At 44.3% G+C, this 25,481-nt stretch overlaps 1 protein-coding gene across 1 annotated transcript in view; it reads left to right on the plus strand.

Moving 5' to 3' along the window:
• LOC126236934 (uncharacterized) overlaps nt 1–25,481 on the plus strand; it is a 557,773-nt gene that overhangs the window by 119,047 nt on the left and 413,245 nt on the right. Inside the window, exon 2 of the mRNA XM_049946620.1 lies at nt 14,931–15,136. Coding sequence (XP_049802577.1) covers nt 14,931–15,136 — 206 coding nt within the window. The remainder of the gene's footprint in view (nt 1–14,930; nt 15,137–25,481) is intronic.

The raw sequence follows: 25,481 nt of genomic DNA on the forward strand, positions 1-25,481 counted from the left end.
ACACCTAGGGACGTCAAGTATTGCGTAGGCTCGCTGTAAAAAATCGTATGAAATCAGTGGAATAACTTGCGTTCCAAAGTGCAACCAGTAGTCCAGCTAAGACAGGTCTACATCTACATCCATACTCCGCAAGCCACCTGACGGTGTGTGGCGAAGGGTACCTTGAGTACCTCTATCGGTTCTCCCTTCTATTCCAGTCTCGTATTGTTCGTGGAAAGAAGGATTGTCGGTATGCTTCTGTGCGGGCTCTAATCTCTCTGAGCCGGCCGCTGGTGGCCGAGCGGTTCTGGCGCTACAGTCTGGAACCGCGCGACCGCTACGATCGCAGGTTCGAATCCTGCCTCGGGCATGGATGTGTGTGTTGTCCTTAGGTTAGTTAGGTTTAAGTAGTTCTAAGTTCTAGGGGACTTATGACCTCAGCAGTTGAGTCCCATAGTGCTCAGAGCCATTTGAACCATTTTAATCTCTCTGATTTTATCCCCGTGGTCTCTTCGCGAGATATACGTAGGAGGGAGCAATATACTGCTTGACTCTTCGGTGAAGGTATGTTCTCGAAACTTTGACAAAAGCCCGTACCGAGCTACTGAACGTCTCTCCTGCAGAGTCTTCCACTGGAGTTTATCTATCATCTCCGTAACGCTTTCGCGATTACTAAATGATCCTGTAACTAAGCGTGCTGCTCTCCGTTGGATCTTCTCTCTCTCTTCTATCAACCCTATCTGGTACGGACCCCACACTGCTGGCCAGTATTCAAGCAGTGGGCGAACAAGCGTACTGTAACCTACTTCCTTTGTTTTCGGATTGCATTTCCTTAGGCTTCTTCCAATGAATCTCAGTCTGGCATCTGCTTTACCAACGATCAACTTTATATGATCATTCCCTTTTAAATCACTCCTAATGCGTACTCCCAGATAATTTATGGAATTAACTGCTTCTAGTTGCTGACCGGCTATTTTGTAGCTAAATGATAAGGGATCTATCTTTCTATTCGCAGCACATTACACTTGTCTACATTGAGACTCAATTGCCATTCCCTGCACCATGCGTCAATTCGCTGCAGATCCTCCTGCATTTCACTACAGTTTTCCATTGTTACAACGTCTCGATATACCGCAGCATCATCCACAAAAAGCCTCAGTGAACTTCCGATGTCATCCACTAGGTCATTTATGTATATTGTGAATAGCAACGGTCCTACGACACTCCCCTGCGGCACACCTGAAATCACTCTTACTTCGGAAGACTTCTCTCCATTGAGAATGACATGCTGCGTTCTGTTATCTAGGAACTCTTCAATCCAATCACACAATTGGTCTGATAGTCCATATGCTCTTACTTTGTTCATTAAACGACTGTGGGGAACTGTATCGAACGCCTTGCGGAATTCAAGAAACACGGCATCTACCTGTGAACCCGTGTCTATGCCCCTCTGAGTCTCGTGGACGAATAGCGCGAGCTGGGTTTCACACGACCGTCTTTTTCGAAACCCATGCTGATTCCTGTAGAGTACATTTCTAGTCTCCAGGAAAGTCATTATACTCGAACATAATACGTGTTCCAAAATTCTACAACTGATCGACGTTAGAGATATAGGTCTATAGTTCTGCACATCTGTTCGACGTCCCTTCTTGAAAACGGGGATGACCTGTGCCCTTTTCCAATCCTTTGGAACGCTACGCTCTTCTAGAGACCTACGGTACACCGCTGCAAGAAGGGGAGCAAGTTCCTTCGCGTACTCTGTGTAAAATCGAACTGGTATCCGATCAGGTCCAGCGGCCTTTCCTCTTTTGAGCGATTTTAATTGTTTCTCTATCCCTCTGTCGTCTACGAGGTGCACTCAAGTTCTAAGGCCTCCGATTTCTTTTCTAATTAACTACTCACCCGAAATCGTTGAAACTGGCGTTACTTCTCGACATAATCGCCCTGCAGACGTACACATTTTTCACAACGCTGACGCCATGATTCCATGGTAGCGGCGAACACTTCTTTAGGAGTCTGTTTTGACCACTGGAAAATCGCTGAGGCAATAGCACCACGGATGGTGAATGTGCGGCCACGGAGAGTGTCTTTCATGGTTGGAAAAAGCCAAAAGTCACTAGGAGCCAGGTCAGGTGAGTAGGGAGCATGAGGAATCACTTCAAAGTTATCACGAAGAAACTGTTGCTTAACGTTAGCTCGATGTGCGAGTGCGTTGTCTTGGTGAAAACAGCACACGCGCAGCCCTTCCCGGACGTTTTTGTTGCAGTGCAGGGAGGAATTTGTTCTTCAAAATATTTTCGTAGGATGCACCTGTTACCGTAGTGCCCTTTGGAACGCAATGGGTAAGGACTACGCCCTCGCTGTCCCAGAACATGGACACCATCATTTTTTCAGCACTGGCAGTTACCCGAAATTTTTTTGGTGGCGGTGAATCTGTGTGCTTCCATTGAGCTGACTGGCGCTTTGTTTCTGGATGGAAAAATGGCATCCACGTCTCATCCATTGTCACAACCGACGAAAAGAAAGTCCCATTCGTGCTGTCGTTGCGCGTCAACATTGCTTGGCAACATGCCACACGGGCAGCCGTGTGGTCGTCCGTCAGCATTCGTGGCACCCACCTGGATGACACTTTTCGCATTTTCAGGTCGTCATGCAGGACTGTGTGCACAGAACCTATAGAAATGCCAACAGGCGATCTGTTCAACAGTCATTCGGCTATCCCCCAAAACAATTCTCTCCACTTTCTCGATCATGTCGTCAGACCGGCTTGTGCGAGCCCGAGGTTGTTTCGGTTTGTTGTCACACGATGTTCTGCCTTCATTAAACTGTCGCACCCACGAACGCACTATCGACACATCCATAACTCCATCACCACATGTCTCCTTCAACTGTCGATGAATTTCAATTGGTTTCACACCACGCAAATTCAGAAAACGAATGATTGCACGCTGTTCAAGTAAGGTAAACGTCACCATTTTAAGTATTTAAAACAGTTCTCATTCTCGCCGCTGGCGGTAAAATTCCATCTGCCGTACGGTGCTGCCATCTCTGGGACGTATTGACAATGGACACGGCCTCATTTTAAAACAATGCGCATGTTTCAATCTCTTTCCAGTCCGGAGAAAAAAAATCGGAAGCCTTAGAACTTGAATGCACCTCGTATTTCGATATCTACCATTTTTTCATCTGTGCGACAGTCTAGAGAAGAAACTAAAGTGCAGTCTTCCTCTGTGAAATAGCTTTGTATTTCGGCCTTTAGTCTGTCATCCTCTGTTTCAGTACCATTTTGGTCACAGGGGGTCTGGACATTTTGTTTTGATCCACCTACGGCTTTGACATAAGACCAAAATTTCTTAGGATTTTCTGCCGAGTCAGTACACAGAATTTTACTTTCGAATTCATTGAACGCCTCTCGCATAGCCCTCCTCACACTACATTTCGCTTCGCGTAATTTTTGTTTGTCTGCAAGGCTTTGGCTATGTTTATGTTGCTGTGAAGTTCCCTTTGCTTCCGCAGCAGTTTTCTAACTCGGTTGTTGTACCATGGTGGCTCTTTTCCATTTCTTACGATCTTGCTTGGCACATACTCATCTAACGCATATTGTACGATGGTTTTGAACTTTGTGCACTGATCCTCAACACTATCTGTACTTGAGACAAAACTTTTGTTTCGAGCCATCAGGTACTCTGTAATCTGTTTTTTGTCACATTTGCTAAACAGAAAAATTTTCCTACCTTTCTTAATATCTCTATGCTGTGCATATGGATTTAAAAAGAATGCGGAACAGTCGTCACGCAGCTCTTAACAAGCCATACATCTACATCTACATTTATACTCCGCAAGCCACCCAACGGTGTGTGGCGGAGGGCACTTTACGTACCACTATCATTACCTCACTTTCCTGTTCCAGTCGCGTATGGTTCGCGGGAAGAACGACTGCCGGAAAGCCTCCGTGCGTGCTCGAATCTCTCTAATTTTACATTCGTGGTCTCTTCGGGAGGTATAAGTAGGGGGAAGCGATATATTCGATACCTCATCGAGAAACGCACCCTCTCGAAACCTGGACAGCAAGCTACACCGCGATGCAGAGCGCCTGTCTTGGAGAGTGTGCCACTTGAGTTTGCTAAACATTTCCGTAACGCTATCACGCTTACCAAATAACCCTGTGACGAAACGCGCCGCTCTTCTTTGGATCTTCTCTATCTCCTCCGTCAACCCGACCTGGTACGGATCCCACACTGTTGAGCAATACTCAAGTATAGGTCGAACGAGTGTTTTGTAAGCCACACACAGTCAGCGCTAAACTGTGCTTGATACTGTATAAAGAAACACGCCACTGGATAGTGGATGAGTGAAAACGAGTGATGTGGAGTGATGAATCACCCCTGTGGTAATCCGATGGAAGGGTTTGGGTTTGGAAAATTCCTGACGAACGTGTAGTGCGAACAGTAAAAGGCGGAGGAGGTGGTGGTAAGGTATGGGGTTGCTTTTCCTCATTGGGCTGTGTTAACACTATTGCGATTTAAAAAAAAAAAAACGCTAAATGCAGACTAATATGAATACATCTCACGACTGTTTGCATCACCATGGGAATGCATCCTGTCATAATAGCAGAATCTCTGAGGCAGTAGTTTGTAGTCATTTTACTCCTCCTGAGACACACGCAGATATCTGTTTGAAAATATGCTGAGCAGAGTTCAATCCGCCACAAGGCGAATGATGAACACACCCCATATTAATATTCGCTAATATTGTCCTAATACTTTTGATCGCCAAGTATACACTCGTAAACAAGTTAGCAGATAATGCCAAAATTAATGTTCTCCACATCTCTGATTCACTGATTGGATGCGTGCTTATTGTACTCCCGCGTAAGATTTTCAGGCACATGCGTTAAACTGGAAAGCATATATGTATAATTGCAGTTGTGTTCTGTTATTAATTCATGTTAGTTTTTTCGTAGCCATATTCTGTTTTAATTAAATAATCGATGCCGCTATTGTGTGTATTATTTGTTTTGATGGGTAAGTGCCAGACTGCAAAATATTATTTGTTTTGATGGGTAAGTGCCAGACTGCAAATCCAAACGTCTGCTGTTGAAACCGTAACTGTTGCTGGTCTTTTTTTCCGGCTATTGGTAGCTTCTGTCGGTTATCACTTCCGTAACGTATTGAACTAACATCAACAGCTGTGTGTCTGTTTTCACGAAAGTGAAACCACCCTGCAATCTTGTCGCCCTGTTTTGCAGTCTTTTGTTTAGCATCCTATCGGTAACAGCGTCGTTAAAATAGCGTAACCTGCGTGACAGTATTTATTTCAGTGGCAATCATTAGTTCGAAATGATGTAAAGTGCTATATTGCAATTATGATTCAGAAGTGTAAACTGAGCCTTATGCATTTAGTATACATTTCAACGTAGTTCGGAAGGGCATTGTCATTCATTGTTATTGGTCTCTCATCTGCGACTAATGCATCTATATTAGTTACATGTAGAGTCTGCAGTTCACTCTAAGACGTTCCACAGAGGGTACTTTCTGTTACGTACCTACAGGGTGTCCAGAAAAGGGCTCCCTGATTTAAAAATTAAATATCTCGAAAACAAAGATCGATAGATAAATGCAGTAAACGGTATGTTTATTGTGAAAGCTGTAAGAAGTTTATACAGCAGTTTGAAATAATAGTTACAAGAGCTGCTAACAAATGGCGCTGTACGCTGAAATAATCGTATGAAAACAATCTTTGCAAACAATCACATCACAATGTTTTCAAAATGTTCACCATTGGCACTACAGAGGTGGCGCAAACGAAGAATAAAATTCGCCATCACATTTCGTAGTGTCTCAACCGAAATGGATTCACATGCCACAGAGATCGCCGATTCAAACTCGTCCAGCGTGGCGGGATACTTCGGGTAGACCATGTCTTTCACTGTGCCCCACAAAAAAAAAGTCACAGGGAGTCAAATCCGGCGATTTTGGAGCCAATCCATGCCTGCATCAGTAAATTTGGGATATTCCAAAGCAATGACTCGATTCCCGAAATATTCCTCAAGAAAGCGAAACACTTATTCGGTCCGATGTGGTCGGGCTCCATCTTGCATAAACCATTCAGTACCTGGTCGATCCTCTAACGCTTGCTGTGTGGCGACAAATTGTTCCAAAATTGCAACGTAACGTGCACCAGTGACCGTTTCTCGAATGAAAAAATGGCCAATAATGCCTCTGCTGCATACTGCAGCCCACACAGTAACTTTAGGAGAATACAGGGGTTTCGCTTCACACCAATATGGCTTTTCGGAACCCCAAAATCGCCAGTTCTGCTTATTCACGTATCCATTCAGGTGGAAGTGTGCTTCATCTGTAAACCAGATGGAGCCAACATCAAATCCTTCACTATCAATCATTGTGAACATCTGATTAGCAAAGGCAACCCTTTGTTGCACAGCTCGTACGGGTATGGCGTGGTGCGTTTGGATTTTGAATGGAAACATGTGTAGGCTCTTTCTCAGTATTTTCTGCGTGCTGGAACGTTTCAAACCAGTCTTAGATGCAATTCCACGGACGGATGACATTGGATTTCGCTGAATAATTCCAGAAACTGTGGCGATATTTTCAGGCGTAACCGGTTTGCTTGCGGCCAACATGCCCCACTAGATCATCAGTTACACTGCCTGTTGGTTGAAATTTTGCGGAGAGCGTACGGATGGTTTTCGCATCGGGTCCTTTTGGAACATTAGATCGTGCTTGAAAACTTCGCCTTGTTGCCGTAGGATTCTCTTCTAACCTGTGGTACTCTAACACCAGAAAAACGCGTTGTTCAATGGAGTACATGGTTTTAATCTCTTCCTTCGGTACGCTAACCTCCTTTCACGTTTCAATAGTGGAACTGATCGCTCTGGGCTTCGGATCACTATTTGTACTAGGCATTACGATGGCGATTACAGCGCCTTCTGTTAGCAGATTTTGTAACTATTATTTCAAACTGCTGTATAAACTTCTTAGAGCTTTCACAATAAACATAGCGTTTACTGCATTCCTCTATCGATCTTCGTTTCCGAGATATTTAATTTTGAAATCAGGGAGTCCTTTTCTGGACACCCTGTACAAGTTACGCAATGCTAAGTGGTCTGGAAGTAGCGATCTGTCTTTCACATTTAAACATTTCATTGATATCTAATCCATTACGAGGGATAAAATACTAGGTCAGGTAGTAAACGATAAAAAATTCACCACAGGCTGATAGAACGAACGATCCCGTCTTATATCCGAAGACACGAGAAAACTGAGGCCGGATGGCCGACAGGGGATTCGTATCCCACTCATCCTCAGCACGAGTCCATTTTTATGATGCGGTGTTACGCGATCCTTCTTGGGATCCCGCGTTGGCATAATATGGTAATTTCAGCAATCCGTCGAAGTATTGGCCATTTATCAGCGTCGTAATAGGCCTAGTTGTCAACAGACGATGTGCGCTGCGTTTGTTCTGTTCAGATTCAGAGATTCTCATACTGAAGAATATTAATAAACTGCTTTAGGCGCGTAGTCTACAACATATCATCGGTGAATTCATTAAATTTGTTACTTTTTCGGTTAATTCTGTCATCAACGGGGATTAAAAAAGTTCCTACTGAAGTTTCCAGCGTTTCTTTTCTACAGAAGTTACACTGCAGTTTTCCTCTTGCAAATACTGTCCATAAAAGAATAAATAACCTTGTTGCTCATAAGTCTATATCCATCGACTATTCTTTTAATTTCCATTTTCTCTTAATAGATCACAATTTCTAAACTGATTCAATTGTGTATTCAGATTCAAATTGTCAGTATAGACAACGTCATCAACCATTATTTTAATCGCATTAGCCTTTCGTTATTGTTGCTGGTGATGAAACAACGGCGAAGAATTTTGCATTCTCTACCAATGTCTTCCCGCAAGATAATTGAAAAAATATTTAATTAAAATAGAACACTTAACACGCCATCTACAAAGTCTGTGCAGTATCTGCTGTCGACAGTACAGTTACGCACGGGGCATGGAGGGTGAGATTATCAGAAGGCGGTTCGGCGGAGCTCCACGTTTTGCAGCGGTCGGGAAGACCATCTGACATGTTGCAGCGAGCTGATGTCCTTCGCTGGGACAGCGCATTGCGACTCGGCAGTTGGTGCTGCATCTGTCAATTAGCAAAGGAAGTTCACACAGTGAAGCACTGGGTCCGCCACCAGACGAGGATTGGTACCGACGGGGCATACACGCCCTTGTTTCGTGCTAGAGGAAGGCCGTAGAAGGGGATGGAGATTACATGGAAAAATAAGGCGTGTTGATGAAACACCACTCTAGCGTGTGTGTAATTCTTATTATGTTCAATAAAGAATTGTTGAAGAAAAAATGAGGTGCATTACTTTCTGGGCAATTCTCGTAATACATACTATTTTTTCTCATTACCCAGTGTTGTTGATAAATTTGAGTGCCTTAAGTCCACATTTTGTGGACCACAATAAGTGTATTTTTTATGTGACATCATAATTTTTGTTCTTGTATAGCCAGTATTTTTTTTATTTTCATGCATACCAGAAACGGAACTGCGCTTTATGAATCAGCAACGTTACTCCGATGCCAAATGAGTGGTACTTGAAGAAGACGTGATTCCGTGCTGCATAATGTACGTTCAGCATACTACAGGTTCCGGTGTCGAATGCACCAGTTGTTGTTCGCTTACCGTTCCATGAGTGCCGAAGCGCTGTCAACTAGTCAGTTAACGAAGATAAGTGTTTCCTGCAAGCGTGTTATCAGTTTCCGTTGTCTGCTTCCCAGTACAAGCCAATTTAAAACAAGCAAAAAGAAAAAAGGCAGCTATATTACCATTTAGTAATACTTGTGATTCGAATTAAGCTGCGGCCTAATATGAAGAAGCTAAAAAAGCTTTTCGCGTGCTAGACTTCTTTTTAATGTCAACAGACATGTGTCTTTGCTAACTGAATAAATTTTTCGTTGCATTATGCTGATACTTGTGAGCAGTTTATACGTGCTGTGTTACGAATTTTTTTAAAAAAACTATCTCTTTTTAGAAATGTAGCGACAGTTTCAAAAAATACGTGGCGTCACACTGAGGAACCAGTGTAGGCCTTAGGCATCGGAGCATTGGGCAGCCTTCGGTTATCAGAATGATGCTCTCTTATCATTAAACATACATTTTTCGTCGCATTGTGGATCATAAATGGTTTGGGGAAGTGATTTCCATTTTAAGACTGTAAACTTGAGAAGAAGAAGCAAGAGCTCGTGAGATAAAACGCAAATTGCGCAAGAGAGACGGTACCGTATATAAGGAGGTGATGGCAGGGTGTGCGGTCGTGGAGCAATCGACTGTATTGTGCTAGCGGTTTCCGCCAAATTAAAAAGGTTAGAAATCTGATTCTCCTTCCTGACAGGCTTCTTCAAACTGCTCTTCCATTTCACGTGAATTCACCAGACTGTAATTGATGCGCGGATATTTATCATCAGGTATGCATTTTTTGTAAGAAGTTCACATTGCGAAACTTTAATGAAATAAGGAATCTATTTTAAAGGTACTTATGGGCAAGGTTACCCTTAACGGCGACTTTTTTTCTGCCTCACTGTGAAAGTTATTGTTCGTGGTATTCGAAATGTAATGCGTTAACAGTTGTTCATAAGACTGGAACGTACATCCAAAAACAGCACAACGAAACCCAACATTTTCATAAACGAAGTCATTTTTCCTGCGCCAGCTTGTATTTCGTACGTGTAGCAATTATTTATTTCGTGGCCAATGGTTCATATAAAGAGAGAACCTTACGTTGGAGAAAAGACGACATGTGAGAAATTTAATATTGATCCAAGCATAAAAGATGCAGGTTGCCATTTTCTAATGTTTATTTGACGTGGGAATGTCAGAAATGCTACATCGATTCAGTTGGCGTTTCACTGAAAATATGAGTAGGATTAGAGTCATGCTGAAAAAGAGTTGAAATCGCTGTTAAAAATGTTTGGTTCTGTTTGAAATTTTCTGAATTGACTCAACTGTAACACTACCCTCTTTTTACATATGATCTCTTCTCGTTGACAGGAAGAAAGCTCGAACGCTTATCACACGGGATAGCGAAAAGGTTACCACACTATATCAATCAATCGTTAGCAAAGTTCTCTAACGTACTGTGAGTTCAAACGTAGCCAATGCTTTCACACATGACGTATTAAAAGCCATGGTTAGAAGTTACTAGCAGGTTTCAGTGTTTCTAGTTTGTCAGTGATGTTGCAAGGTCTTAATACAGCGACACCTACTTCTTATCTCGCAGACCGTTACAACTAGGATGCTTCATGCAACGTGGTCACACGCCATCATGCCTGTAATGTTTTTATCTTCCGGGATATTGAAAGAACTCTGATTTTAAGACGGAACAAGGTAGTCTTTTTAACGACTATCGATTGATCTCGAAAAGTGTTCAGTTATATTTCGCTTGTGAATTGTCAGAGCGAACATTTTCAGAAAGACAATTGTAAATCTTCGTCACCGTGGACACCAAGTCATCCATCTGCCAGAGCCGCGCTGCACGCTGTTGACACGTCAGTGGATGTAAAATAGCGCGGTTCCGCCATCCTTGCCCTCACATTCAGTACATTTCCCGTCGAGTTATACGTGTAACTGCATGTGTTCGAAGCCGTCATTCTGCTGTGCTTCGCTTTTAAAGGGCTCTCGAAAGTTCTTAAAAATCTACATCCCATAATTTTTTAAATCTGATTTTATCACTATAGTAGTATATTAAAAATATACCCATTTTTGTACTGTCTGCGTTAAAGAACTTCATTCCGTATCTCGAACTGTTCATAATACAACACACTGTCTGTCGTCATAATGCGTCATTGTTATTCTTATTATTTGTAATCATCTAATTTTGATTGAAAATTTAAAAAAAGGCTTGTGTGACAGTACTTTTAAAACGGCATGTCTCATAAAATGGGCGTTATTGACATATTACGTAGTTTTTCTGAGGGCAATTCATCGCTTTAGCCTTCTAATTAGTCTTCTACTTGTTATCGGGCTTTTATATGGGGAGTTCACAAAGTCGTAATAGTAATTTAAACTAAGATAGGGCTAAATATAGTTTCAGTAAACAGTCATTACGATTCAGAGCATATCATCAGATGTGGTTTCGCAGTTTTTATTGGTCTTAAAAAGTTAAATTTACTTTCCGTACTTCCGCTTTCTGTACGTAATTTTACCGCGAGCGTGTAAACCTTGTAACCGGGGTTACATTGGACAGGTCAGAGATTAAGCGGTGCCGTACGCAGAATAACCAGTAACATTTGAGCTGTACAAGAGTGGGAAAGTTACTTTTCCTGGATCTCTGCTCTATGAGGAGGCCGTACCCGTAAATTCAGCGTTTCCTCTTCGGCCGGTTTTTTTTATGAAAGCCCCGGTACGCATCTCATGACTCGCCGTTCGCGTTGTCTTGTTCCTCGGCAGAAAACTGAAGAATTTGAAACGTATGGGCGTGAACGACACACGAACCGGTCTGTCCGACCCACGCTGTCTCCTGTATCCTCGCAGTCGCGGTCGAACTGTCGGTATGTATCGACCGCCGACTTGTGCGGATTGTGCACTGCTTCCCAAGCAAGCTCTATCCATAGTAGTCGAACAAGATCCGATCGGAACTTACGTTTAACTGCGAAGAACAAACCGAAAATTCTTTCTGATAACATCCCAAACGTCAGACGAGTTGATTCAGCCAAGCAAAGGGGAACCAGCGGTGCACGAATTGGAAATCAAACACCGTCATCGTAGTCCAGATTGCTGCTGTTGCTGTGTGTAGCATATGTAGTGACTAGCTTTGAGAAATGATTAACATTGTAGCACTAGCGTTTTGCATTGTGAAATAACTGCTCTGCATGTGCTTATAAACAGACAAGCACTGAACAACACAGTCAAACCAAACAAGGTTGCGCTGTTGCTAACAGGATAGCCCCATATTCACGATGATGAAGGCCATAATCCCCATGTGGCGGCCTTAATCTAGGTTTACTGTGGTTTCAGTAAATTATTTCAGGCAAATGCCGGCATCGTTCGTACTTTACAGCCGCATTCCTGTTCAAGTAGACCTGTAAGTATGTAAATGCTTATGATGGGTTTTGTTCTCAATCTGTAACACTATGATATGTCCGGTACCGATGTAAAACTCATCCAATGATGTATAAAACTCCCCTACTACTGGGTGGTCTTCTGCCACTAGGAGTGATGGATTGTTTCATGTTCCCCCTCCCGTCACCGGTTCCTGCTCGGGTTTGTAGAGATTCCTCCGGGCGCGACGTGTGCAAGCCTACACTCCAAGTGAGAAATGTCAGCGAAGCGCCTCAAGTGCCGCACGTGCCGTTAGGCGGCGACTAACAGCCGTTTACTGGCCTTCTTAAGGATTCAGCTGTCTGAGCTTCGTGTCTACACCACGTCTGTTGTGGAGCAGCAAAGCGCGAACGAGGGAAACAGTACCTGTCTGGCAGAACTGACAACGACGACGTGCGAAAAGAAAAAGTCTACTCAAGTATAATGTGTGACAAACAAGACCATTTGCGGACCGAAAACCACTCTAAATTCTCTGTAGGGAGACGGTGCCTTGAAGAGAAGCGCACCAATTGCGATGAAATTTTTGCAACAAGCAAACTTGCTAATCAGGTAACGTAAGTCCTCACAGTTACTAAATTGCACATAAGTTTCGCACTTACCTGTTATCGAGTCGTCTCTTCTGGATTTTATTATTTTGCAGGTTACAATTAAATTGGACGCTACTGAATATCTGTTATGTATTTTGTGGCGTACGTTGACTGTAATACGCCAGAGGCGCCCTCTGGGTTGCCATTCATCATGGCGACAGCAGGAACTGTTTCTCTCCAGAGAGTTCCACTGTAGGCCTATATTGTCGGTTGTATAAAACAAGGAAGATGTTAAGATGGCACTCGGTCATCCTACTCTGTGTTATTAGGAAGCTTTCTCCCGATTAATGTACATGCCGTTGTAAATTAATTGTTCTTAATTTTCATCCATTTGGAGAGGTTGTAAATTTTTTGAGAAGGCTGCCACGAATGCTTACGCTACGTCAGACTTTGGAACGCTGCCACTTTGGCGAATATTGAAAGCATGGGAAGGACATGCCATTACGACCGTTTGCACGCGTCGCGACCACATCTTCATAAGGTCCCAAGCGTTCTTGATATCACTTCCTCATAGCTTCTTTTTAGTGTTCCGTTCCTCAATCAGGAAAAACGGAACCCTTACAGTTTCACTTTGTTGTCAGTTTCTGTGTCTGTCCGTCCAATTGTTAAAAACCCTACTTCTCAGGAATGGATAGGCGTATGAAGTTGAAATTTATAGAACATACTAACGTCTACAGTCACTTGGCGATGTAAAAAAAAAAAAATGGAAGCGTCAAAGTACGTGCATTCAGAAGATACAGCCATTTATGTCACATATTTTGATACTAGAAAACTCACTTATCAAAACCTACGGGATACTTCCCGTTGACATAGAATCATGAAATTTGACAAGAATCAAGGTTTCAAGGTGTAAGTAAAGGAAAAAAAAATAGAAAATTCATAATTTGTAATTATGTCGCACGAAAAAATATTTCTTTTGTAGTTTGTTACCCGACGTCGTACTAAAAATTAATACATTCTCGGAAGTCTTGGAATCCCTGGAACCAGTACTTCATATGTGCCACCGACAAAAATCGTCGAGATTCTCGATCCCTGGATAGATGAACTGTCTATACTTACATTCGTACGGAACCCTCAGTGAGCGAGTCCTATTCGCACTTTCTCTCTCTCTCTCTCTCTCTCTCTCTCTCTCTCTCTCTCTCTCTCTCTCTCTCATCTTTCTTTCTATAAATCCAACAAGGTCATGTATTTTCTCATTACATCCGCTGTAACTAACCTCACGATCTAACGCACTGCTTTCCGGGCGGGAAGGCGTGCCGGTCCCCAGCACGAATTCGTCCGGCGGATTAATGTCGAAGTTCCGGTGTGCCGGCCAGCCTGTGGACGATTTTTAGGGCGGTTGTCCTACTGCCTCGGCGAATGCGGGCTGGTTCCCCTTATTCTGCCTCATTTAATGTCGGCGATTGCTGCGCAAACATTTTCTCCACGTACGCGTACACCATCATTACTCTACCACTCAAATATTGGGGTTATACTCGTCTGGTGTTTCCGGCGGGGGGGGGGGGGGGGGGGGGGGAGGGAGGGAGTGTTCACTGCGGACGGAACCGCACAATAACCCTGGGTTCGGTGTGGTTCGGTGTGGGGCGGTGGACTGCTGTAGCATGTTGTGAGGTTGTGAACCACTGATGCCTACGACGGGGACGGAGCCTTTCCGTCGTTTCTAGGTCCTCAGTTCCATACAATAAAGTACTACCTTACGATGCAAACGACATAAAGTTGTCGATAATTACAGTACTACAAGGAATTGTAGCCCAGGACGTTGACATACAGGAAAGCTAAGTTTGGAATCAAGCTAAAAAGCTTATTTTAATTCCCTTAATCCCAGTGCTTCATCGCAAACATTCATCCGTTGATTCCCGGTCTCAGTGTATCATAACCTGTTCAGAACTGAATGTCAGGTGCTCATCAAAGGTCGGGATCAAATACTGGAATTAAGGAGAATTAAATCGACATTCCCTTTATCTCTGTTTCTCTTTGTTGCTTCGATATGATATTGCAACCGAAAAAAAATGGAAAAAAAATTTTCCTGTCAACTCTTCTGTTACATAGAAATGATTTATGTAAATAATTTAGTTATTGTAGTAAATAATGTGTGCTTTCACGTATATTCATGTGTTTTTATACACAGGATGTCCTAAATGGACTCGTTCCAATTCTTTTGTGATGCGTCGTACAAGTGCTCGGGTGAACATGTATATGCTGGTGCAAGAGAGTGACGTGGCGTGGTGGTGTTGCAGGGCAGGGGGCGTGTCGCCGGGGCTGAGCAACGGCCCCTCGCTCCGGCGCGCGCAGCTCGGCCGACCCGGCAGCGGAGGCGGTGGCGGGGGCGGTGGGGGCGACTGCCCGCCGCACACCGTCACCATCATCGTCACCAAGGACGACAACAGCTACGGCATGAAGATCTCCGGCGACAAGCCCGTCTACGTCCAGTCCGTCAACGAAGGTCAGTGCCCGCGGCGGCGCCAGCTCACAACATACACTAGGCGAGCGTTACTAGGGCCGCAGCCTGACTGACAGACATAACATCTCATCATCTTTACCACTGGAAATTGGACATTAATCGTTTCGTGGAGTAGCGTTTCGCACTGCTGTAGCATAAGAATTTACCAGTTACGAGTCGCAACCAGTGTGCGACAGGCATCTCACTTTTTCGTCAGTGTGGAATGTAAGAAACTATAAGAAATATGCGTGAGACCCCATTTGGACTTGTGATCATAAGTCTCCCAGAGTAGCGCTTGGAGGAAATAAGATGTGTTCCGAGCCGCAGGTAGTCAGCGGTTGTTGTGTCACAGCACAGCACAACACTCCCACTGAGCATCCCGCGTTGCAGTTTTCAGTGGGGTCACCACAGGCGGAATACATTCGTGCAACTTTCTGATAACGCTGTGATTGTGGCGTAAGTTAATTATAATTTCATGGTACTTGCGGTTCATTTTGTGTACCATATTGTAAGGAATGGTTTTGTATCATGCTTGGTTTGAAACGCTCCTTTCGCAACGATTCTGCGGCGTTTCGCGTAATGACACTTCAGGCCACGGGCAAAATCCACGCACTGTTTGGTGTTGTGCGGCGCAGATTACGCGAAGGATTTAATAGGAAACGTTTATTGGAGGAAGCAGATTAATTCTGTGTACTAGTACATCCGTAAAATCAGGCTCGGTTTGGCTCACGAGACAGGGTTAAACTTCTCACTACTCCAAAGTTATGCTGTAGATATCTAACTACTCTCAGAAATATTTCGAGATCGGACCATCGGACTGACATACGTACAACAGTAACACGCCATGCACCGCCTCAAACTGGCTCCTAACAACTCCCGCCGATAATCACAATGACAAAACATGAAAAAAGTTGTAAGTCAATAACGACAGAGTCATAAAAAAACACGGCTGACAGCGGGAAGGAATATAATTTACTGGCTTCAGCACAAACCTTTCCAAGGTTGTCTCGTTAACTTAACGCCACCGTGCAGCTAGCTACTTGGATCCGCAACCTCACTGGGATCTCTGCCGATAATGTGTCTTCACAGTTGCTAAATGACAACACTCGCCTAGAAAACCGGAATGACTCAACCTAAAAAACACTCCCGCACATGGGACCGCACTTTCGGATTCTGTCATTTTTCTGCGCTGCAAGAAATAACTCGACTGATCACGAAGGATCATCTACTGCTCAGTTCAGAAACATGCTTGAGAACAGTGATTCGGCTCCAGATGGTAAACGACACTACCTACACGGCTCTCGCGACTGGCAGGCGGCCAAATCTTCGATTTCGCAAGCTTCCAGAACGCTTCACGAAGCACTAGGACTTTCACATTTGGACCTTCCAGTCAGTCATATTCAGGAACAGAATGTAGACTTTTTAATTGGATATTTCCTGCCTCCCGCTTGTAGCACTTCTCATAAGCGGCTCCTTCCTGCCCGAAGTTTCATAAGTTTCTCTGCAGCGGGTGTCGGATAACTCCGTCCGTCAAGGGAACATTACTCGCAATGAGATCAGCCAGGTCGCCACCAACCATTACTCATTTAGGATGATTCCATCATCTTAAGGCCGGACGAAATCTCAGTTTCCCTTGCAGCCGAAAACTGTCCCTTGCATCCAGAATAGCCGGGACGACTAGCACAGAGTCGCAGCCAGGAAATTACGTGTTGCAAGCTTATAATATTTTAGTATAGTGTGAAGCTGTTCCACTGTAGATCGATATCGTTTGCTGCATAATAATAATAATAATAAAGATTCAGCACTGAATAAATAGACTTGCCGCTGTATGTAGTAGTAAGAATGTGTGGGCATGTAAGGTGGAGCGATGTTTCTGGATAAAGCAAACGGCAGCATACGAGGAAACAGTAGCTTTTCTACGAAAGAAAATATTTACAAAACGCTTGGGCGACCTGCTATCTTTGAATGTAATGGTAAGTAAACCGTGTATAGGGCGAATATGAAATCTCCCAACCTGCCTCCGCTGCTGCACTCACTAATGCACGCTTCTGCGGTAACGCTCGAGTTAGTGATTAGCCGGTTTGAATCACGCTGGTGAAAAATTTTCGCTTCCAGTACTTGGTCGGCAAGAAGAGAAGGGGTGGTCTCCTATCACCCGTCTTTGCACCAATGTCACACATTAAATTCCTAACCTCTCCGCAAGTCTCATGATTGAGGGCATGTGACGCGGTTGATGATGATACGTACGTCGTATCTGGACGTAGGTTCTTCGGCCCCTTCGGTGTCATTCGAGAGGAGTAGGGCATGTGACGGCACCGCGTTTATCCTCTCCTTTCGCTTCATTAATAACAACACAAATCCGGGACTACACTGTACAAACACTTAAGACAGTCATCCACAGTACGCATAGACACGTGACACTTCACACCAGGTCGGAGGAAGGTAATAGGAAACGATCTGCACTAGGACCTCGCACAGGACGGCGATGCAGTATTCCTGCATCTGCTCCCCAATACTCATTTCCTTCAGTGTGGGACTCTTATGTTACAAAATCATCAATGAAGTTTGACAGGTTGTTCATCGAGATTTTCTGGGTGATTAGGATAAAGATTCTATGGCCTATGTATCGATTTACGATACTTCAGTAGGTTTGGTATCTTTTTTGTGTTTGAGTCGCTACAGTTATACAGGGTGTTACAAAAAGGGACGGCCAAACTTTCAGGAAACATTCCTCACGCACAAAGAAAGAAAATATGTTATGTGGACATGTGTCTGGAAAAGCTTACTTTCCATGTCAGAGCTCATTTTATTACTACTCTTCAAATCACATTAATCATGGAATGGAAACACACAGCAACAGAATGTACCAGCGTGACTTCAAACACTTTGTTACAGGAAATGTTCAAAATGTCCTCCGTTAGCGAGGATACATGCATCCACCCTCCGTCGCATGGAATCCCTGATGCGCTGATGCAGCCCTGGAGAATGGCGTATTGTATCACAGCCATCCACAATACGAGCACGAAGAGTCTCTACATTTGGTACCGGGGTTGCGTAGACAAGAGCTTTCAAATGCCCCCATAAATGAAAGTCAAAACGGTTGAGGTCAGGAGAGCGTGGAGGCCATGGAATTGGTCCGCCTTTACCAATCCATCGGTCACCGAATCTGTTGTTGAGAAGCGTACGAACACTTCGACTGAAATGTGCAGGAGCTCCATCGTGCATGAACCACATGTTGTGTCGTACTTGTAAAGGCACATGTTCTAGCAGCAAAGGTAGAGTATCCCGTATGAAATCATGATAACGTGCTCCATTGAGGGTAGGTGGAAGAACGAAACTAAAATGAGCTCTAACATGGAAATTAAGCGTTTCCGGACACATGTCCACATAACATCTTTTCTTTATTTGTGTGTGAGGAATGTTTCCTGAAAGTTTGGCCGTACCTTTTTGTAACACCCTGTATACCGGTACCCTGTTTTATAAATGTGGGAATGCTCCTTGATTTTAATATGTTCCTACTGCGTAAAATTCTTTCTTGCAGTGATTTAGAAGAGCCATATTATATATATTATTGCCTGACAAACCCGCCGTTTCCCGGATATTCATTTTGTCAACTTTCTGTTAGAAACGGAAACAAGAAATGAACTTCGTTTGTAGAACAATATCGAAAAAATTTCATTTCCATGTATTCGAGAAAACATCCTTCGAAAACCCCTTTGAAATTACGAAACAATTGTACAAATAAATATGCATAATGTACAGGTATATAAGTACAGCTGCTTTGCGTGTCTGCAACGCGATTTTGTAAACGTCTGTATGGTAACGCTTCTTCATAGGTCTATAGATGGCTATCGTTTTCGGCTACAGCCGTTTGCTGGTGTCAGGGGTGGCGGGTGTCAGGGATTTCCTTCAGTTGACTCGACTGCAGAAATGTCGTAGTTCTAAAGAATAAATGTATTAAAACTTTATGTACGATGCGCCATTTTTCAGGCATAGCAGTGTTTATGACGTCACATATCCTGAGCTTTGTTTGATTGTATGATATAATTTTGTAGATGTATTTATCGGCATATACGGATACTGTGTGCGAAATGTATTGTGAATAGAGTTAAGTAGCAGAGAAGTGATAAATGTAAACGCCGTTCATTATGCGGCAGTTTTTCACACATCGTACCGTTTATGACGCTGTATCCCCTGGTCTATGACAGGTAGTTGGTTCTTAGCCCCATAGCGAACGTGTGTTGGTGGAAATTGGTCCAGTGGTTTAGCAGGAGATGTGGAGAACACACACACACACACACACACACACACACACACACACATTTTTTTTTGGTAATATGTATGAATTCATGAAGAGTCAGTGTCATCTCTGTAATGTAGCCTTGCATACTTAAGGGTTTGTCATATCTCAATGAGCTATGGAATGAGTTCAGTAGTTAGTTATATGATCGAGTGGGATCACTCATATTTGGACGTTAATTGTTCAGACACCGTATTTCTAAAATTTTAGTTCAGGTTTTAGGACAGCAGCTGCATACTGTGGTGTGGTGGTATTTCCGGACTGTACTGTGGGTTGTTGATGTGGCGCATGCCTGCTGGCACCTGCGGATATGCAGCGTGGAGTGTATAACGGGCCCTGGGAACCGGCCAGTGAATCCGTAATGTGCTTGGGTGGGCGCACCCGCGTGGGAGTGGCGCGATGCCGGCCGCATCCCAACTGACCGCTCGCTGCCCCGCGTGACGGGGCGGGCCAGTTTTTGGCAGGCTGCGCCATTTAAATTGTGGCCATCCCGATCATTTTCTTGCCTCTGACACTGCTACCGGTTGGACTTCTTCAGTACATCTTGACAAGTACAGTGAACCCACGTTTGGCCGCACTAGGTGGGACCGTAATTCATACGGATAATCTGGCGAGTCAGAAAAAAAAACGCACGAAACGGGTTAAAAGCTTTAAACAACAGCCTCTAGGCTGCCGTAACGTAACAAAGAACAGTAAGACACCCCTACTACCCCCTCCCTCTGCCCCTCCCACCAGAAGTCCGGTGTGCAAAGAAGTGGGTAACAGAACCTAGATCAACGGCGCCGCAGCCTTTGTCACCTTATATTTATTGTCACATAAAACCACAATTGACCAGATCTTGAAAAAAATAATAAAAGACGTGAGCCATGGATGTGTCTAAAGTTTAGTAACTGTAGGATCATAACAAGCTGACTTAAACAAATTTTCCACTAGTTGTGGTGAATGGAAGCTGGCTGTAAATATAGAAAAATATAAGTTCATGCAGGTTATTTTCGGATACGGCTTTAATAGTGTCCAGCTTCACACAGTCACGTCTTTTAAATGCCTGGGCGTAACGTTGCAAAGCGATATGAAATGGAACGAGCATGGGAGGATTGAGGTAGTGAAGGCGAATGGTCGGCTTCGGCTTAGAGGGAGAATTTTAGGAAGGCGTGTTTCATCTGTAAAGGAGACCGCATATGGGACGCTAGTACGCCTTATTCGTGAGTACTGTACACGAGTGTCTGGATCCGCACCCGGTCGGATTAAACGAAGACATGGGAGCAATTCATATTTGTGTCAGATAAGTTCGAACAACGCCTAAGTTTTATGGAGATGCTTCGGAAACTGAAAGGGGAATCCCTGGAGGGAAGGCGACGGCCTTTTCCAGGAATACTATGAGAATATTTAGAGAAGCGGCGGTAGTTTCCCCTTGCTTTCAGCCGTTCGCAGTAGCAACGCAGGAAGGTCGTTTCGGCTGATGTTACAAGGCCAAATCATTCAATCATCCAGACTGCTGCCCCTGCAACCCCTTTGTTGTAGGTACAAACAAGGCAATACTGACCCTACGACTTCTCTTACAAGGTAGGTGAAGGAAAGGCAAACCTATGTTTGTAGCATTTGTAGACTTAGAGCAAGCTTTTGACAAAGCTGACTGGAACACGGTATGGCTATCTGCATCACTGAGGCACGGAAGCCTCTCCGCCAACGGCAAGGTCCATAGTTCGTGGGAGATACATGTTAACGAAATGTTGGCGAGACATGAAGATCGCTAAGGTTTTAGTTACTTAGAATACATGGCATCTTGATATCCATTGCCAATTCATTCGACAAAGTACATGTTACCCATATCTCTCTCTCTCTCTCTCTCTCTCTCTCTCTCTCTCTCTCTCTCTCTCTCTCTCTCTCTCCCCCTCTCTCCCTCTCCCTCTCCCTCCCCCCCCCTCTCTCTCTCTCTCTCTCTCTCTCACACACACACACACACGCACGCACGCACGCCTCTAGGCTGCCGTAACGTAACAAAGAACAGTAAGACACCCCTACTACCCCCTCCCTCTGCCCCTCCCACCAGAAGTCCGGTGTGCAAAGAAGTGGGTAACAGAACCTAGATCAACGGCGCCGCAGCCTTTGTCACTTTTACGTCTACTGTAAGAACAGGCCGATATCATCGTAGGCGTCTTTCTTTCATTTTGTATACTATTGGTTCTACTCAGTATACTTACGGAAGACATCAATTGTGACATGATCTTACAGCGTTAATCCAGATGCCCAACTGAGCATCTTTTCTTCCTTCAGAGAAGCCCAGCACGCATTAGAAGCGCAACGAAATACAGTAGCATTTTTTACAACTAACTACATAATGTAACCTTATGAAAGATGAGCAAAATCGGTGAACTGGGTGTATGTTTCTCCTGTAAGCCGAAATATTCGCAAGTATGCAGGTGGTGCAAAAGGATTTTCTGAACAGTTTATCCTCCAGCACAGAGCGTACGGTGGCTTGCGGAATAAAAATGTACATTTAAATACAGTGATCAAAATAAGTGTTGTATATTGCTTTGTTGTCGGTAGTGGACGTAATATGAAACAAAAACCGATTTTGTTCTGTCAGGTACAGTCATAGGAAACAGAAATAAAGAAACTTGATAAACTTAAGTAAAAACAAAACCTTGTAAAATAGTCAAATGCAAACGTTACAGTTTCTTCTCACTGTCATCTTGCATAAAACTTTGTTTCTATACTAACTGGTCCTCTTCGTACGTGGAGACAGTCTGGCAAACGGTTGGGCATACTTCTCATCAAATTGTCTATTTTGTCGCCAGCGATCTATATAATGCCCTGTAAGGTCTGTGGTAGGACAGGACCAGGCCGTTTTATCCGACTGATTCTGTGCTTCGCTAACAAGGTGTTCATTAGACTGTGACGATGGGGACGTGCATTGTCATCCATCAACATGAATCTCGCCCCGATATGTCCACCGAATGGGGCAACAGTGCGTGCAAGGGTATCGTTTCGATACTTCACACCGGTCGTCCTCCCATATATTGACACAAGGGGTGCCCTGCGACCTTCGTGATTGTACCCCAAAACATGACTGACCCGCTTTGATGAGGGTGGCGGCGTACGATACATTTAGGAATGTAAACGTTGTCCTCGTTGCCTGCACACACGAATATCAGTATTGTCAGGATGGAGACTGATGTGGGTCTCATCAAAAAACGTCATCCACAAATAGTAGTGTCGTACTCATGCGACTCGAGCCCGACTCCTTACCCGATTTAAGGGAGGAGCGATGAGACGTCTTCTGGCACGTAGTCCCTGCTCATGGAACCTATTTCGTATCGTTTGTGTCGACACCTGCACTCCTATAACTGTTTGGAGCTGTTGCCGTGGACTGTATGGTTTCTGCTTGCTGTTATACGCAGGTACCGGCGGTCCTGAAGTTTTTCTTATGCGGTCACTTCTGTGACGAGCGTCAGTTGACCCTGTCACCAGAAGCTTATCTAAGATTCTAGACACATCACTTTGACTCACAGCGACATTCGCTGCTATATTCACCAGTCTCATTCCCTGCACGTTATTGTTTTCCGAACCATACCGAAGCAACACAACTCCCGTAATGACACACAGCACCAGTATTGCAATGTTTACAGATGGCACTGTTGCCACAGACTGTGCAAGCACTCCATCCTCACGGTATAAAGACGGAATGTTTCCGCTAGAATGACACTATAGGCAAACCAACGTATTGACGTCACAGCGTGTTTCTGGGTGAGAACGTTCAATATTAAAGTTTTGGCAGTATGCAACATTTATTTTTGACCGTTGTAGTTTGGGTGCTTTTGAACCATTGTACAGCTTCGGAGGCGACGTTTGTGTAGCCGGGCGCTTGGCGTAATAAACTTCCGCCGAGCAATTTAAATTGGGCGTAGGCCAGAACTAGTGAGACAGGAGCGGCAGCAGTGCAGCGCGTGGTGTCGGTGGCGGCGTGGCGCTTTGACGCGTGAGGTCATTGCGGCCGGCTGGCTGGTAGCCTGGTGCTGCGCCGCGCCCTGCCGACTGCCGTGCCGCGCCGCGATACGCCGGCTCTTCTCGCCTCGTCTCGGGTTGCGGAACGTGCCGCGCGTCTCTCTCTCTCTCTCTCCCCCCGTCTCTCTCTCTCTCTCTCTCTCTCTCTCTCTCTCTCTCTCGTTTCGCAGCACAGCCAAGTAAAACACTGCGCTCGCACTGTGCCGTTGCATGTTGTTCACTTGCGACGTAGAGTGTAGTCTGATAGTACCGGTAAATTTGTATTTAAGAATTTAAAATTTTTGCTGCCCTTTCGTGGTTCTTAAGCTTCATTATTCCAAGCATCGCCTAAGGTATTTCAACAATGTACAGCGCACAGTTTATCTTTGACAGCCGTCTGAATTGGTCAGTCTGAAGCAGAGCTCCATGCTGTTTTTAAACATTTTCATTTGAAAGGTTGGACTGCAACGAGAAAAAAAATGAACCCTGCACCAACATTGAAGACAATTTACGTTTGCATTAATGAGTTTAAATGTGGTCCAGACAAGCACAGGAGATGAAGAGCACTCAGGCCGTCCAATTGAGGCAACTGCAAAGGTAACATTGACAAAATCCCTGATGTGATAACGCAAGTCCGTCACATGAAAATTCGTGAGATTGCAGAGACTCTAGTCATCTCAAACTGAGCGATTGCATAATATACTGCTCGGAGAACTCGCTATGAAGAAACTGTGGGAGAAGTAAGTGCGATTACTCAGTAGACCGTAAGCCCATCCGAAACAATATTTCTGTACGATGTGTGGCAAAGTTTTATCGCAATCCGCAAGACTTTTTGGACGATTTGTGACTGTTGATGAAACCTAATTCCATCATTACACACCAGACTGGAAACTGCAGTCAGAACAGTAGATAAATGCTGCTGGAAAGGCACCAGAGAAGGCAAAGGCTATTTCGTCTCCTTGTAAAGTAATGGTCACTGTTTTTTGAGGTTTCCAAGGAGTAATCCTCATAGATTACTTGGAAAAAGACAGAAATATAACAGTACCCTATTACGTTTCATTGTTGGATTGTTTGAACCTTGAGTTGGCTGGAAGAAGACCAAGACCGGCACGCAAAAAAGGGTTCTTTCACCAGGATAATGCACCATTCCACACATCAGCGATAATAGTGGCGACAATGCGTTAATTGGGATTTGAACTGGTGCTTCATCCACCCTATTCACCAAACTTATCCCCAAAGGACTTCTGCCTGTTCTCTAACATGAAACTTTGGCTTGCTGGGAAGAAAGTATCATCAAATGAGGAAGTGATGATTGCAGTCAACGAGTATCTTGCGCAGTTTGACAGAACCTGTTCATCCGATGGGACGAGAAAGCTGGAGGATCGTAGGACCAAGTGTGTATTCGTGAAAGGAGACTGTGTCGAGAAGTAAGGTGAACTGTCTAGGAAACAAACATTTTTGTCTTGCTTTTTTACCAGATCTCTCACAGCACCCTCGTAAGTACACTGCACATCTGAGCCTCTGTATACTGACGCAGCGTTCCGCTCATACTGGCCGTAGAAACCTACTTTAAAGTTCCTGTTTCGTAACAAAAAAGTAAAAATCTGAAATTTACGTATGGTACACATATATGTAGTATCCAGACAAACGAAAAATCAGTTCTCAATTATTATTAGGGCCAGAGACATGCTACTTCTTGTAATATGCGAAATGCCCGCGCCTGGAAAAGTTTCCTATTTCAGAACTGGCAATGACAATGCTTCTCGCAGCGGAAGTGAGAACGCGAAGGAATCCGACAACACTAACCTCCCTCCCGCTGGTGTGATGGCGGCGGCAGCAGACCAGCCAGCCTGCTGGCTGTAAAATACGAACTACTTCGAATCTGTCTATATACAGAGTGGTCAGAAACTGCCTGAAAACTTTCTAAGAGTGTTGCACGTTATATTGTGCTGAGAAATAATTGTTAAGAAAAAATTAAATAAGCTGAAGTTAGCCAATCAGAATGGTACCCGTGGTCTAGGGGTAGCGTCTTTGATTCGGTCCCGGGTTCGATCCCCGCCACTG

The sequence above is a fragment of the Schistocerca nitens genome, chromosome 2, assembly GCF_023898315.1.
Source record: "Schistocerca nitens isolate TAMUIC-IGC-003100 chromosome 2, iqSchNite1.1, whole genome shotgun sequence".
NCBI lineage: Eukaryota > Metazoa > Arthropoda > Insecta > Orthoptera > Acrididae > Schistocerca > Schistocerca nitens.